The following is a 16,280-nucleotide window of genomic DNA, read 5'->3' on the forward strand; positions in this document are numbered from 1 at the left end:
TTGTGTATGTTCTTAACGGAATCTGAGTTAATAGCAGTTACCCTGGAACAGCTAATCTGAAGCCTGACCTAAATAACGAATCTATGTAATGACAATATTAATATATTTCTCTAGGAATATTCTTTAATACTGTATTAGTCATAATTCGGTTCAAAGTGAAGCTGGAGCTAACTTTGGGCTTATTTCTTGGGCAAAGTTTATTTTTGTCGGCTTGATTTCGCACGTGATTGCGTGATGAGAGCGAGCAATGTGAGCCAGGACTGGGACTGAATGGCAGCTGATAGCTATGCGTTTTCAATACCATTTATCTAACAAATGGCAGATTATGGCTGAGCGCCTTGTGTTGTGGTTGCCAACTCAACTCGTCTTCTCGAAGAGTACATTGCATTTTGACGTATTAAAAAAACTCTAAGGCCAAAAACTGATGTATTAAAAATTATACCGGATCGAAAAGAAATTGGACTTAATGTCCCGTTTTCTATTCATCGGTCCTCAGTTAGGTTAGGTTCGGGCAATTTTGTACGTAAGTTTGGTGACGGTTGGAACGCTCGGGAGGACGGGCTGGCCAGCTTAAGGCTGCCCGCTAAGTTGGCCCAGGTAGAGAGGTGTTTAAACACTGGCTATAAAGTTAACAGTTGGATCATTCACAACGAGAGACGAGTCTTCGTGCATGGTTATCTACCAAGGCTATCTACTTGCATTGTTATCTACTATGGTTATCTACCATGGTTATCTACTTGCATGGTTATGTACCATGTTCAGAACTGGGTCAAGTGTAGAGATGCAGCTCAGTCGGGAGAACAATGCATAATCCTGACTGGCTGCCTTTGTTTGCCAGGTTCAACACCTGGAACTTCAGGTCCAGCACCTGGAACTTCAGGTTCAGCACCTGGAACTTCAGGTCCAGCACCTGGAACTTCAGGTTCAGCACCTGGAACTTCAGGTCCAGCACCTGGAACTTCAGGTTCAACACCTGGAACTTCAGGTCCAGCACCTGGAACTTCAGGTTCAGCACCTGGAACTTCAGGTCCAGCACCTGGAACTTCAGGTCCAGCACCTGGAACTTCAGGTTCAGCACCTGGAACTTCAGGTCCAGCACCTGGAACTTCAGTCCAGCACCTGGAACTTCAGGTCCAGCACCTGGAACTTCAGGTTCAGGAACTTCATGGTGACGGAGGAGTCAAAGTTCATTACTCAGCGCTCAATCGCTGAGTACTAGATTTTGTCATACTTCAATATTTAACTTCCATGCTTGACACAGTCGAAGACTTCCGACTCTTGTTGGCAGGTTTAGAGCCTTGCTTATGCTCGTCTTAAGCCTTACCAGATTTCCCTGGAACATGATCCGCAAGCCGGTTTACAACCAGGTCCCCCAGTTACTGTTGGGGGGACAGAAGCAGAGGAAAAATCGCTTCCGAATCTTGGAGCAAAGCTTGTTATCATTGTCTCATGGCGTCTTAAATATCTGTCTCTGTCAGTCTGTCTGTCTGTCTGTCTGTCTGTCTGTCTGTCTGTCTGTCTGTCTGTCTGTCTGTCTGTCTGTCTGTCTGTCTGTCTGTTCTCTCTCTCTCTCTCTCTCTCTCTCTCTCTCTCTCTCTCTCTCTCTCTCTCTCTCTCTCTCTCTCTCTCTCTGATGGAGAGAAAGAGAGAGGCAGACGCCTCTTCCATCAGTCTGCCTGGACGCTCTATTAATATTAAAGTTTATCGTTAAACATTAATATCGTAAAGGTGTCGCCTGGAACCTGGGCGACGTCACGACGTTGTCTGGAACATTGACGACGTCACGACGTTGCCTGGAACATTGATGACGTCACGACGTTGCCTGGAAAATTGACGACGTCACGACGTTGCCTGGAACGTTGACGACGTCACGACGTTGCCTGGAACGTTGACGACGTCACGACGTTGCCTGGAACGTTGACGACGTCACGACGTTGCCTGGAACATTGACGACGTCACGACGTTGTCTGGAAAATTGACGACGTCACGACGTTGTCCTGAAAATTGACGACGTCACGACGTTGTCTGGAAAATTGACGACGTCACGACGTTGTCTGGAACATTGACGACGTCACGACGTTGTCTGGAACATTAACGACGTCACGACGTTGTCCGAACAAGAATGACGTCTAATCCTTTAAAGATTACATTTTCATATATTTTTTCCTCTCACCTTATTCTCTCTCCAAATTATTTTTACATTTCTTTAGTGTCTTTGTTTTTTCTTTTCTTGCATATTAATTATTTTCGTGAATTTGTCCTGTTTTATTTAACTTTTGCATTTGTTCAGTTTTTTGGTATAAATTTTGTTTGTACTTTAGCGGCTTTTCTTGTTCATTATTCTTCTTGTCTGTCTTCCCTTCCTCTCATTTTCTTTATCTCCTTCGTCATATTAGTTCTTGTCCCTTGTCTCTCTTTATCTTCGCTCTCTACTTCTTTCTGTTCATTTATTTTATTATCTTCCTGTTTCCTACTTTCTGTATTTCTATTTTTTATGCTTTTACTTTTTATTGTTTATTTTTAATTTTTATTTAAAATTATTTAAATTTATCCAAATTTTTTATTTTTATTTCATTTCTTTCCTTATTCTTTTTGATTCTCACTCTTTTCAACCCTCTTATTTTTCTGTCTGTCTGTCTGTCTGTCTGTCTGTCTGTCTGTCTGTCTGTCTGTCTGTCTGTCTGTCTGTCTGTCTGTCTGTCTCTCTCTCTCTCTCTCTCTCTCTCTCTCTCTCTCTCTCTCTCTCTCTCTCTCTCTCTCTCTCTCTCTCTCTCTCTCTCTCTCTCTCTCTCGCCTTTATCTCTCCCGTCTGTCTCAATTTCTCATTCTTCGTCGTGTTGTCGACTATTTCATTGTTCCTCCCTTGATCTTCACTTCCTCATAATTATTGCTGAATTGAAAACCACTTCACAACGATTCCCAGAATTTCTGACTTGACACAAACGGACCAGAGCGCATTCCTTGTCCCAGGAGTACCCTCCATACCCCCCCCCCCCTTCTTCCTCTGGTACTTCTGTTTGCCTTCCTTTCTACTTTCTCTCTCACTGTCTTCCCATTTGCCCGTTGTTATGTTGTACTGTGCGAATGTGGTAATTGCTTGTGTGTATTTATTATTTGTACCTGCAGAATCGAGCTATTAGGTCTTGTGCCCCACCTTTCTAACCAATCTGTTTTTCCTCAATTATGTCTAATACATGTATTTTTATCACACATACACAACAACACATACACACGTGTGTGCGTGTGTGTGTACTCACCTATTTGTACTCACCTATTTGTGCTTGCGGGGGTTGAGCTTTGGCTCTTTGCTCCCGCCTCTCAACTGTCAATCAACTGGTGTACAGGTTCCTGAGCCTACTGGGCTCTATCATATCTACATTTAAAACTGTGTATGGAGTCAGCCTCCACCACATCACTGCCTAATGCATTCCATCCGTTAACTACTCTGACACTGAAAAAGTTCCTTATAACGTCTCTGTGGCTCATGTGGGTACTCAGTTTCCACCTGTGTCCCCTTGTTCGCGTCCCACCAGTGTTGAATAGTTTATCCTTGTTTACCCGGTCGATTCCTCTGAGGATTTTGTGGGTTGTGATCATGTCTCCCCTTACTCTTCTGTCTTAAAGTGTCGTAAGGTGCATTTCCCGCAGCCTTTCCTCGTAACTCATGCCTCTTAGTTCTGGGACTAGTCTAGTGGAATACCTTTGAACTTTTTCCAGCTTCGTCTTGTGCTTGACAAGGTACGGGCTCCATGCTGGGGCCGCATACTCCAGGATTGGTTTTACATATGTGGTGTACAAGATTCTGAATGATTCCTTACACAGGTTCCTGAACGCCGTTCTGATGTTAGCCAGCCTCACATATGCCGCAGACGTTATTCTTTTTATGTGGGCTTCAGGAGACAGGTTTGGTGTGATATCAACTCCTAGATCTTTCTCTCTGTTCGTTTCATTAAGTACTTCATCTCCTATTCTGTATCCTGTGTTTGGCCTCCTATTTCCACCACCTAGTTTCATTACTTTGCATTTACTGTGTGTGTGTGTGTGTGTGTGTGTGTGTGTACTCACTTAGTTTAACTCACCTAGTTGTGCTTGGTGGGGTTGAGCTTTGGCTCTTTGGTCCCGCCTCTCAACTTTCAATCAACTGGTGTACAGATTCTTGAGCCTACTGGGCTCTATGAAATCTACATTTGAAACGTGTATGGAGTCAGCCTCCACCACATCATTGCTTAATGTATTCAATTTGTTAACTACTCTGACACTGAAAAAAATTCTTTCTAATGTCTCTGTGGCTCATTTGGGTACTACGTTTCCACCTGTGTCCTCTTGTTCGTGTTCCACATGTGCTTATGAGTTTGTCTTTGTCCACCCTGTCAATTCCCGTGAGAATTTTGTAAGTGGTTATCATGTCTCCCTTTACTCTTCTGTTTTGCAGGGATGTGAGGTTCTGCTCCCTTAGCCCTTCCTCGTAGCTCATACCTCTCAGTGTGTGTGTGTGTGTGTGTGTGTGTGTGTGAGAGAGAGAGAGAGAGAGAGAGAGAGAGAGAGAGGAGTGCATGTGTATTTTTATATCTATATTCGTGGTAAATAGTGCATGATTTGCCCTTATCCTAAAACCCCTGAATAAAATAAAATAAAATAATACATGTGTTTTTGAGAGAAATAACAATATATTTTAACTAGACATTCCAAAGCACACCCTCTCCCTCTCCCCTCACTCCCTCTCCCTTCAATTCCTTTCTCTCTCTCTCTCTCTCTCTCTCTCTCTCAAAAATTCAACACGTGCACAAAGCCACTCTTCCCTAAGCCACTGCCGGAGGTATATATATGTTGGCCAGGCTGGCACACCTCTCACATGCGCCGGTACACCTCTAACAGTCTTGCTGACAGGTGTCTCCTGTGACCTCTCCTGTAGAGAGAGGCTAGAGCATGTTTCATCCCCTATCCTGGACGTGGATAGGCTGAAACAACAGGCTGGATGCCTCTCGATGATGCCCCAGAGCAATCTGCCAAAGGGGCGCTCCGGGCGTACTCGAGGCATTGGGCAAGCTTAAAGCTCCCATGTTAACTGCCTTCCTGCAGCCCTCCTGACACCCTGCTGAGGTCCTCACTACGCCCCAGGCTCCCAGGCTTAGGGCTCGGTAAACTTAAAGCTTACAGTGCAAGCTTGTGCTTAAAACTTTGCGGATGTTTACTACTGGTTTCACATATGTACATTTTAGTCATTTATTTCCTGCTATCTTCTTGTATCCACATTCAGAGTAGTGACGAAAGTATTGATCTATATTATATAATATATATATATATAATATATATATATATATATATATATATATATATATATATATATATATATAATAAACTGTTGTGATCATTGATATTAGAATGACAATTTCAGTAATGAAGTAAATTAAATAATTATTATTTATTATCACCAATATTCTGCATAATTAATAATTAACAGTATTTACACTTCAGTTGTATTTGCTTGTTGAAAGAAAGAACTGTCTGTGTGTCTGTATAATTGTCTATTATAATTAAGGTCTTAATTACACCCATATATTTATTAATCTCCATTTGAATTACTTGCAATTAATTTAGTATAATCCAGTTATCTTTTAATGTTTACTGAAGTGCCTGCACGTTTTGGTCACTAATCTATGGCGGCAACGTGGCCAATTATTATGTTGGAGAGAGGGAGAGGGAACGAGCGAGAGTGGGAGGGGATTGAGAGGGAGCGAGGGAGAGAGGGAGAGAGGGAGATGTGACTGAGAAAGTACCTCCAGGTAACCCCCCCCCCCTCCTAGTTACGTATATATACTAATTATGTCCGCATAATCGAGCTATTAGCTCTTGGAGCCAGCCTTTCTAACCAATCTATTGTTCCTCTATTATGTCTACTACATATATTTCTCTCTAACACATACACATAAATCCCTAGGAAGCATCCCGTAGCAGCTGTCTAACTCTCTGGTACCTATGTACTGCTAGGTAAACAGAACCACCAGGTAAAAGAAATTCTGCCCATTTATTTCTGCTTCAGTCGAGAATCGAACCCGGGGTCTAAGGACCACGACTCCCAATTGCTGTCCACTAGGCCTGTACGCTCGTAAGGCCTCGAACGCGGTTCCCGGAATTATACTCTGTACTCTGGTTTCATTCATGAGTTTGACACTGCTGTTATAATTGGTATTGCTATTATTATGTGTATAATTATATATAAATGGAAGAATGCATTTTATATATTTATATCATAATTTTAGTTCATGAAATATTTGTGATCTGTTAAATAATATATTTGTTTTAAGATAATAAACTTTTTCATTCAATGTGAGTTTTATGGGTAAAAAGAATGTTTGCTTTGGGAGGGAATTTTTGTTGGGATTAAATTTTTCATCGGCTAGAGAATTTTTTTATCTTTATATGCGCAGGCTGTTTTGATGTGTTTTTTATATAAATTTTACATTCTAGAGATCTTTCATATGATAGATTTTTTCCAAACAAAATAATTTGGGGGATAGTATATTTTCTTTCCATTTAAAGACTTTTTAGAAATATTTTTTCCACTCACTCTTTCTTTCTCACTGTGTGTGTGTGTGCGTGCGTGTGCGTGTGTGTGTGTGTGTGTGTGTGTGTGTGTGTGTGTGTGTGTGTGTGTGTGTGTGTGTGTGTGTGTGTGTGTGTGTACTCACCTAATTGTGCTTGCGGGGGTTGAGCTCTGGCTCTTTGGTCCCGCCTCTCAACCGTCAATCAACTGGTGTACAGATTCCTGAGCCTATTGGGCTCTATCATATCTACATTTGAAGCTGTGTATGGAGTCAGCCTCCACCACATCACTTCCTAATGCATTCCATTTACTAACTACTCTGACACTGAAAAAGTTCCTTATAACGTCTCTGTGGCTCATTTGGGTACTCAGCTTCCACCTGTGTCCCCTTGTTCGCGTCCCACCAGTGTTGAATAGTTCATCCTTGTTTACCAGGTCGATTCCCCTGTGGATTTTGTAGGTTGTGATCATGTCCCCCCTTACTCTTCTGTCTTCCAGTGTCGTAAGGTGCATTTCCCGCAGCCTTTCCTCATAACTCATGCCTCTTAGTTCTGGGACTAGTCTAGTAGCATACCTTTGGACTTTTTCCAGCTTCGTCTTGTGCTTGAAAAGGTACGGGCTCCATGCTGGGGCCGCATACTCCAGGATTGGTCTTACATATGTGGTGTACAAGATTCTTAATGATTCCTTACACAGGTTCCTGAACGCCGTTCTGATGTTAGCCAGCCTCGCATATGCCGCAGACGTTATTCTCTTTATGGGGGCTTCAGGAGACAGGTTTGGTGTGATATCAACTCCTAGATCTTTCTCTCTGTCTGTTTCATTAAGTACTTCATCTCCTATTCTGTATCCTGTGCCTGGCCTCCTGTTTCCACTGCCTAGTTTCATTACTTTGCATTTACTCGGGTTGAACTTCAACAGCCATTTGTTGGACCATTCACTCAGTCTATCCAGATCATCTTGTAGCCTCCTACTATCATCCTCTGTTTCAATCCTCCTCATAATTTTTGCATCGTCGGCAAACATTGAGAGGAACGAATCTAAACCCTCTGGGAGATCATTTACATATACCAGAAACAGTATAGGTCCAAGGACTGACCCCTGCGGGACTCCACTTGTGACGTCTCGCCAATCTGAGACCTCACCCCTCACACAGACTCGTTGTCTCCTGTTGCTTAGGTACTCCTCTATCCACCGGAGTACCTTCCCTCTCACTCCAGCCTGCATCTCCAACTTTCGCACTAGCCTCTTGTGTGGCACTGTATCAAAGGCTTTCTGACATGTGTGTGTGTGTGTGTGTGTGTGCGTGTGTGTGTGTGTGTGTGTGTGTGTGTGTGTGTGTGTGTGTGTGTGTGCGTGTGTGTGTGTGTGTGTGTGTGTGTGTGTGTGTGTGTGTGTGTGTGTGTGTGTGTGTGTGTGTGAGTACTGATCTTGTTGAATTTACAGAGTTCCGAATACAGGGTTGAGCAATGGCTCCCAAACTCCACCTTTCCATCTATTGTTTCTTCTAATTTATCTATGCAATCTCTTTTTTCAGATCGTTCCATTTATTTGTCTCTCCTTTTCCAATGATAGTATCATAGACTATCTTTTAAACTTTGTTATCATGTTCGTCCATGATGACATGATCCGCCTAACCTCCATCCAGGAGCGCTAAGGAGAGAAAGCACTAAGCCTACATACTACAGGGAAGGGAAGTGGGGACAGGATAGGTCGTGGGATATGAGGACAGTAGGGAGGAATAGTGCCAACCGCTTGGACCGTCGAGGATCGAACACCGGCCTGCATGAAGCCAGGTCGTCGTTCTACCAGCCAGTCCATGTGGATGGACAACTAAGTGAGTTTGAGCTCACTTTTCTTCTCACTCTCATTTTTTAAAGCAATTAACAAATCTACTCGATTAGTTATAAATTTTCACAATTGTTGTTTTATGTTGTACTCACCTAGTTGTGGGGGTTGAGCATTGGCTCTTTGGTCCCGCCTCTCAACCGTCAATCTATGATGTGTGAATTTTACTACAACCGATGTGTGAATTCACATGATCCTATTTACTCTCTCTCTGGTCTTTTGTATATATCGGGAATAAAATGGGTTTCACTTTAGGTTTCCTGCGCCACAAAAAGATATCCTCTGAGCTATCCAAGCAATCTGTAAATAATGCCAGCCCTGTTTTCCAGCTCGTACAGGTTATTTTTTTCACGTGTGACTTTGTGTAACGCTTTTGGTCAAGGTAAACACAGTCGGTGAACCCTTCTCTCATTTGTATTATCATTGTCATTTCATCCTAAAACTCGAATAGATTCGTAAAACATGATTTTTCCCTACCTGAATCCATGGCGTGTGTGTGTGTGTGTGTGTGTGTGTGTGTGTGTGTGTGTGTGTGTGTGTGTGTGTGTGTGTGTGTGTGTGTGTGTGTGTGTGTGTGTAATTACCTAAGTGTAGTTACAGGATGAGAGCTACGCTCGTGGTGTCCCGTCTATCTTGAGATGATTTCGGGTCTTTTTTTAGTGTCCCCGCGGCCCGGTCCTCGACCAGGCCTCCACCCCCAGGAAGCAGCCCGTGACACCTGACTAACTCCCATGTACCTATTTACTGCTAGGTAACTTTACCCAGTAACTAGGTAACTGGGTAACTTACTGGGTAACTACCCAGTTACCCAGTAACTAAAGGTAACTTTACCTTTGTCTACCCAGCACTCTTTGTCATACAACGCTTTGAAACTACTAATTTGTGTGTGTGTGTGTGTACTCATCTTGTTGTGTTTGCGGGAGTTGAGCTCTGGGTGTTTGGTAGAGCCAGAGCTCTGTGTGTGTGTGTGTGTGTGTGTGTATACTCGTTTAGATGTTCCCGCCTTCGTATATTGACTAGAAATACTAATTAGACGCACGTGCCTAGAAGCGATTGAAGGATCGTACCCTAGCTCCCAAGCCCTGCCTCTCAAACATTACAACGACTCGCCTCTCTCGTATTTCTGATCATATTTTTGGTAAACATTGTGCTCAGTTGACATACACCACTACTATATCTAACCTATTTAAATTTATAACTCATACTAAAGTTTTTTTTCCTGACTCCTGTCTAATTTGTCTTTTTTGTCTCGTTTACCAATTCTCCTTTAAAATTGTGTGTGGCATTAACATGTTCTCCTTATTCCTTTTCTCTTCCAGCCGTGGCGATGTCCGTGTCTTGGGCGTGATGATGAATGCAGAGCATAAAATAACAAGTGAAACGTCCTGAACAACTGAAGGTAAGTGAATAAAGTGAACTATTTAGTTGCTTCAGAGTGGTTGTGTGACTGGGAAGAAACACTGTATCTTGTGTGTTCGAGGTGTTGTGTACGGGGCCCACACCCTGGGTGTAGGGGAGAAGGCGTGTTTGGCCAGGAGAATGTCAATGTGGCATATATGAGAGACAACTCTAGCGAGGAGCTGGTGGCTCTAGGTGAAGAGGCACGTAAAAGCACAGGTGATTAAGGTCACTTGAGGATCAGCGATTTGTTATAGTCATGTGTGCCTCTGGTAATTACGGTTCATGTCGTTATTTTTTGCTTCTGTTTGTGATTTATCGGCACAAATGTGATTCTTCGTTATTCTAAATTTTAATATGGATATGTTGAATTGTTTTAAAATTTTCCATATTATGCAAATAATTAATATTTGCTAAGAATATTATATACATTTTTTATTACACACACGTGTTGTAGTAAGAAACCAAGAGTTCTGACACTTGCTTAACAAGCAATCGCAGAAAATAGTATATGATAAAAGAATAGAAAATGATACGAAAAGAACCCACACAAGTCCCTAGATAAACACTATAATAATACCTGGATGGAAAAATATTAAGTAGTAAGAGAAAGTATGACACGTTGACAAAAATAGTTGTTAACCTTCCCACCAATGATCAAGATTTATAACACTCATAGTAGTACAGGAAGTAATGTATAGCTGACACAGTACCTCACGTACTCTGCGGGTCCCCTAACATCCCTAGCTAATGTTAGGGAAGGTGAGAGATGGTGTCCCTCTAGACTCACAGAGGACGGTGAGGACGACGGAGGTGGTCAGGGGGGCAGTGTGAGGGGAGGTGCTGGCGTCACAGGTAACTTTGGCGCCGTTGTCGCCAGGCGAGAGCTCGACCTCGGCCCGGGCCCTCGTCAGGTTGCCCTCCCGCTGGAGTTCCGTCAGAAGCGCTTCCGACTCCTTGTAAATCCTGTGGGAGGAAAGAGCGACACAATGTTATAAAATATTACGTGTTCACGCGGTTGTTCATGTTCCTCTTAGTGTCGTCCGTGTTCCTGACCCGTCCTTGAGTTTCTAATTAAGTCAGCCGAGTTACCACAGGGTTCTGAGTTTTAAAATTAACTGTAATAGCTTCATTAAAAAATGTATATGAGCGTTTACATTTAAACAAATATCTAAACCCTTAATTAATCTATAATTGTCTTAGTTTGCAAAGATTCAACTGCGTTATTTATTAAAGAAAAATATAATTAATAATCTAGCAAGGATCACTGTGATTTACCAGAACGTATATATATATTTTACAAAGTAACTCAAGGCTCATTATAACAAGATACCGATCAAGTGGTGGTCGTAATTTCCAGTTTCTGTTACCCAAAACAAAATTTGATTGGATCTAAGTTCCTGAAGTCCTTCTGTAAATTGCAAGGTTATGAAATCATAAGATGGATTTCCTTATCTGGAAATATCTTATATATATATATAATATATATATATATATATATATATATATATATATATATATATATATATATATATATATATATATATATATATATATGTATATATATATGCGAACAAGCCTGAATGGTCCCCAGGACTATATGCGACTGAAAACTCACACCCCAGAAGTGACTCGAACCCATACTCCCAGGAGCAACGCAACTGGTAACTACAGGGCGCCTTAATCCGCTTGACCATCACGGCCGGACAAAAGGAAGTGATAGCCGAAGCTATTTGAACCACTTCCCCACTGGGGACCATTCAGGCTTGTTCGCATTTGTGTTCCTCACGTGTGCCCCAAAGAATGAGGTGATTTGGTGAAATGCTATGCCCAAGATTACCATCCAAGTTGCCGGCGGGGAAGTGGTTCAAATAGCTTCGGCTATCACTTCCTTTTGTCCGGCCGTGATGGTCAAGCGGATTAAGGCGCCCTGTAGTTACCAGTTGCGTTGCTCCTGGGAGTATGGGTTCGAGTCACTTCTGGGGTGTGAGTTTTCAGTCATGTATATATATATATATATATATATATATATATATATATATATATATATATATATATATATATATATATATATATATAATTTGAACTGCAGGTTCGTGAATACACTTAATGAGCTTTAAAGCCTGGAGACTTTCCATTAAATTCTAACGAACCAACGTCGTTTGATGGTTTCTGAAGGTTCTCCAAGATTTTCAAGATTTTTAAGTTCCACGAAGAAGCTCAATTTATTCGGACTTTCGATCAAGGTAAAGGCAAGATCACTTCTTCGTTAAGATTCAATTACCTCGAGACTTCGACGAATTCGAAGTCCTCTTAGGAATAATATTAAGTCCAGGTAACAATGCTATTTAACTCGTTCTACGTTTATGATTTCCGTTAAAGAATTCCAGGAACACGGAGCCATTTCAAGAATTTAAGGTTCTTGAAATCCTTCGAAGTATTCTTGGACTATGAGACTCCCCCTGTAAATGTTTAAAGTTCTGTGGTCCTAAATGAGTTTCTGAAATCCTTCTAGCGAGTGTCCAGTCTTTATGTACCTCGCGGAGACCTTTAAACCCTGGGTGACGAATTCCAATGTTGTTTCTGATCCCCTCCTAACGAGTTCCAGATCTCTGAATCCTCTCTTTCTCTCTTTAACTCTCTCTTTTCTGCTCTCTTTTACTCTCTTTTAGTCGTTTACTTTCTCTCATTCTCTTTTACTCTCTCTCTCTCTCTTTTACTCGTTTTCTTTCTCTCATTCTCTTTTACTCGTTTACTATCTCTCATTCTCTTTTACTCTCTCTTTCGTTCTCTTTTTTCACTCTCTCTCATACACACTCTTTCTCTCCTTCTTTTACTATCTTACCCTCACTTTTTATCTTGCTTACTCTCTCTCTCCCTCTCTCTATGTGTTTACACTTTCTCTGTTGAAAGTATTTAGTTTTCTAGTATTCTCGTCTGGGTCTGAGTTTTCTGCCTGTACAGGTTTGTAATCAAATGCATTTACTCACTCGATGCCAGAATATCTTCTCTGAAAGCGGAAAGGGTTACAAACTTCACTTCAAAATGGGAAATGTTATGTATATTACTACGAATATATAAATTTCTGTACTACGCCCGCTACTTTTTCATTTAGCACACTTCAAATTATATATATATAAAAAATCCCTTTCCTGATATAGCAAGCAGATTTGTAGTCCCTATAAAGTACATTTCAACAAATTAAATTTCATTTATTCAAAATTCATAAATATCGAGTTGAAGATTTTTTGCTATATAAGGGGATTTTATTTTTTAAATCTGAGAAACGGTAACAAGGAGTAAAAGAAGAAGAATGATTAAGCGTGTAATTGAAAAGTGGTGATAATTAGGACTAAAAAAAAATAATGAAACGTGAAAATTATTAACTTCAGAAAAAGTGCTGAAAAAAAGGATAGGGATTCATTTTTGGGGTATAAAAGGTTAAAAGAGGTTGAAAGGGGCTGACGGAAGTCGAAAAGGGTTGAAAGAGATCGAAAGGTGCTGAGAAATGTCGAAAGGTGCTAAAAGAGACGGAGAAAAGCCAACTAGAAAAAATACAAGCAGTAACCCCATCAGAAAGTTTCACCATTCTCACTCACCTCACAGTCGGAGGTGGATGACCTCCCGTGGTGGTACAGGTCACCTGGAGCGTGGTGCCAGCGATGACCTCTCTCTGAAGGTCATCTTCGAATACAGGCACCCCCGGCGGCTCTATGTAGGGGGGGGGGGGAAGGGGAGGGAAGGTTAGTCAACAGCGCCAGCAAAGGGTTAAAGGTTATCGAGAATAGCGTAAGGTCACAGCTGACGAAAGCGTGGGGGAATAGACATTTTTTTACATGATTTTATTTTTTGCTTGTGTCGAGATGTTCAAAACAGTCAGCTTTAAGGGAAATTGTATTAGTGGCATTGTATCATGCAACAATGTTGCATGATACAATGCATGATACAATTTTATATATTATATTATATTATATTATATTATATATATATATATATATATATATATATATATATATATATATATATATATATATATAATATAATATAAAATTACGTGACTGGGATATGGTAATTCTGGAATAAAATAAAACTGGAATACGTAATTATTTGACGTAATACTGGTGTCAAATAATTATGTCTAATAGTGTGATATCATGGGGAGTGTAACGGAGTATTACGTCAAGGGACAATGGGTAAAAAAGTTATGAACAAAAAAAAACAATAAAAATCTATAATTATAGCGAGTCGTGTCTCATAAATGCAAAAAAAAAAAAAACTGAAATAAAAAAGGCTGCACAACGATATCAAAATTACGCAGGTCATAAATCAGATATCACAAAACATAATATATATTACGTCTTACTTAAATGTTATCAATGAACACAAAATTCTGGCACACAATGTAATTAACATAATATCAGGTTATGGAAATGATCAACTTAAAAAATTTCGAGGAAAAAATATACACATATATACACATACAAGAAGGTACATTGGGTTGTGAAAGTATATATTTTGGGAATTTTATGGTACATTCTTGTAAAGCCTCTAACACACAGTCAGCCAGACATTAAACCAGGCAGCCGGGGAAGGGTTTGAAATGACCAGAGATAAGGTTATGAGACATCTTTTGGAATTGGACGTGAGAAAGGCTCTTGGTCCAGACGGAATCTCGCCATGGGTACTGAAAAAGTGTACAGAAGCACTTTCCTTGTCACTCTGCATGGTAAATCACTGGAGACGGGAGACCTACCAGAAATGTGGAAGACAGCTAATGTAGTACTAATATACAAACTGGGCGACAGACAAGAGGCACTGAACTACAGGCCAGTGTCCCTAACTTGTATACCGTGCAAGGTGATGGAGAAGATCGTGAGAAAAAACTAGTAGCACATCTGGAGACAAGGGATTTTGTAACACACCACCAACAAGGGTTTAGGAAGGGCAGATCTTGTCTCACAGGTTTTATAGAATTCTACGATCAGGTGACAAAGATTAAGCAAGAAAGAGAAAGGTAGGCAGACTGCATTTTCTTGGCCTGTCGGATAGCCTTTGACATAGTACTCCATTAGAGGCTGGTGAATGTAGTGGGACAAACAGGCAGTTGAATTAAATTGAACTATAAAAGGAAATCGCCAAGCCATTACGTCTATATAGCACCTATAAGGGGTGAGGATAAGGATTTGGGATGGGACAGGGGGAAGGAATGGTGCACAACCACTTGGACGGTCGGAGATTGAACGCCGACCTGCATGAAACGAGTCCGTCGCTTAACCGTTCAGCCCAATTGGACAAACAGGGAAGAGTAAGTGGGTGGATAAGGGAGTACCTAAGCAATAGGAAGCAGAGAGTTACTGTGAGGAGTGAGACCTTAAACTGGCATGAAGTCACCAGTGGAGTCCCACAGGGCTCTGAACTCGGACCTATCCTGTTTCTGATATACGTAAATGATCTTCCAGAGGATATAGACTCATTTCTCTCAAGTCAATGTTTGCTGATGATGTCAAAGTTATGAGAAGGATTAAGACAGAGGAGAACAGCTTGAGGCTTCATGAAGACCTGGACAAACTGATGGAATGGTCGAACAAATGGTTGTTAGAGTTTAACCCGAACAAATGTAAAGTAATGAAGATAGGTGTAGGGATCAAGAGACCAAATACAAGGTATCATTTAGGAGATGAAATTCTTCAAGAATCAGAAGGAGAAAAAGACCTAAGGGGGGGGGGGGTTGATGTCACGTGACGCGTGTGACACAGGGAACACATGAGATGTGTCCCCTGAAGCCCATATCAAGAGGATATTATCAGCGGCATATGCCAGGTTGTCCAACATAAGAACAGCCTTCAGAAACTTGGATAAGGAATCACTCAGAACATTGTATACTACGTATGTCAGACCAATCCTGAAGTATGCAGCTCCAGCATGGAGTCCATATCTCGTCAAGCACATGAGTAAATTGGAGAAGGTTCAGAGGTTTGCGACCAAACTAATACCCGAGCTGAGGGGTATGACCTACGAAGAAAGACTACGGGACCTAAACCTCACGTCGCTGGAAGACAGAAGAGTTAGAGGAGATATGATCACAAAATACAGATTCTCAGAGGAATTGATAGGGTATATAAAGACAGTTTATTTAACTAAAGGGGCACACACATGTAGAAATTAGGTACCCAAATGAGTCACAGGGACATTAGAAAGAACATTTTCAGTGACAGAGTTGTTAACAAATGGAATGCACTAGGAAGTGATGAGGTTGAGACAGACTCCATACACAGTTTCGTGTAGATATGGTTCCTAAGCCCAGTAGGCTTAGGAACCTATACACCAGTTGATTGACAGTTGAGAAGCGCGACCAAATAGCCGAGACTGAATTCCAGCAAGCACAATTAGGCGAGTACAGTGTCTCGGGACATTGACTACACCCCAAAAACAACACAATACAGTCTCCCGAAAATGTGTGTCAGCGGTTGCAAGTAAGTGCACGTGTTTC

At 41.3% G+C, this 16,280-nt stretch overlaps 1 protein-coding gene across 1 annotated transcript in view; it reads right to left on the minus strand.

The window, feature by feature from the left end:
- The window catches only part of LOC138369290 (nephrin-like), a 277,270-nt gene that overhangs the window by 34,076 nt on the left and 226,914 nt on the right, over nt 1-16,280 (minus strand). The window contains exons 9-10 of the mRNA XM_069332387.1: nt 13,390-13,501; nt 10,581-10,756 (exon numbers count right to left, since the gene is read on the minus strand). Of these exons, the coding sequence (XP_069188488.1) occupies nt 10,581-10,756; nt 13,390-13,501 (288 nt within the window). The remainder of the gene's footprint in view (nt 1-10,580; nt 10,757-13,389; nt 13,502-16,280) is intronic.

The sequence above is a fragment of the Procambarus clarkii genome, chromosome 27 (genome assembly GCF_040958095.1).
Source record: "Procambarus clarkii isolate CNS0578487 chromosome 27, FALCON_Pclarkii_2.0, whole genome shotgun sequence".
Taxonomy (NCBI): domain Eukaryota; kingdom Metazoa; phylum Arthropoda; class Malacostraca; order Decapoda; family Cambaridae; genus Procambarus; species Procambarus clarkii.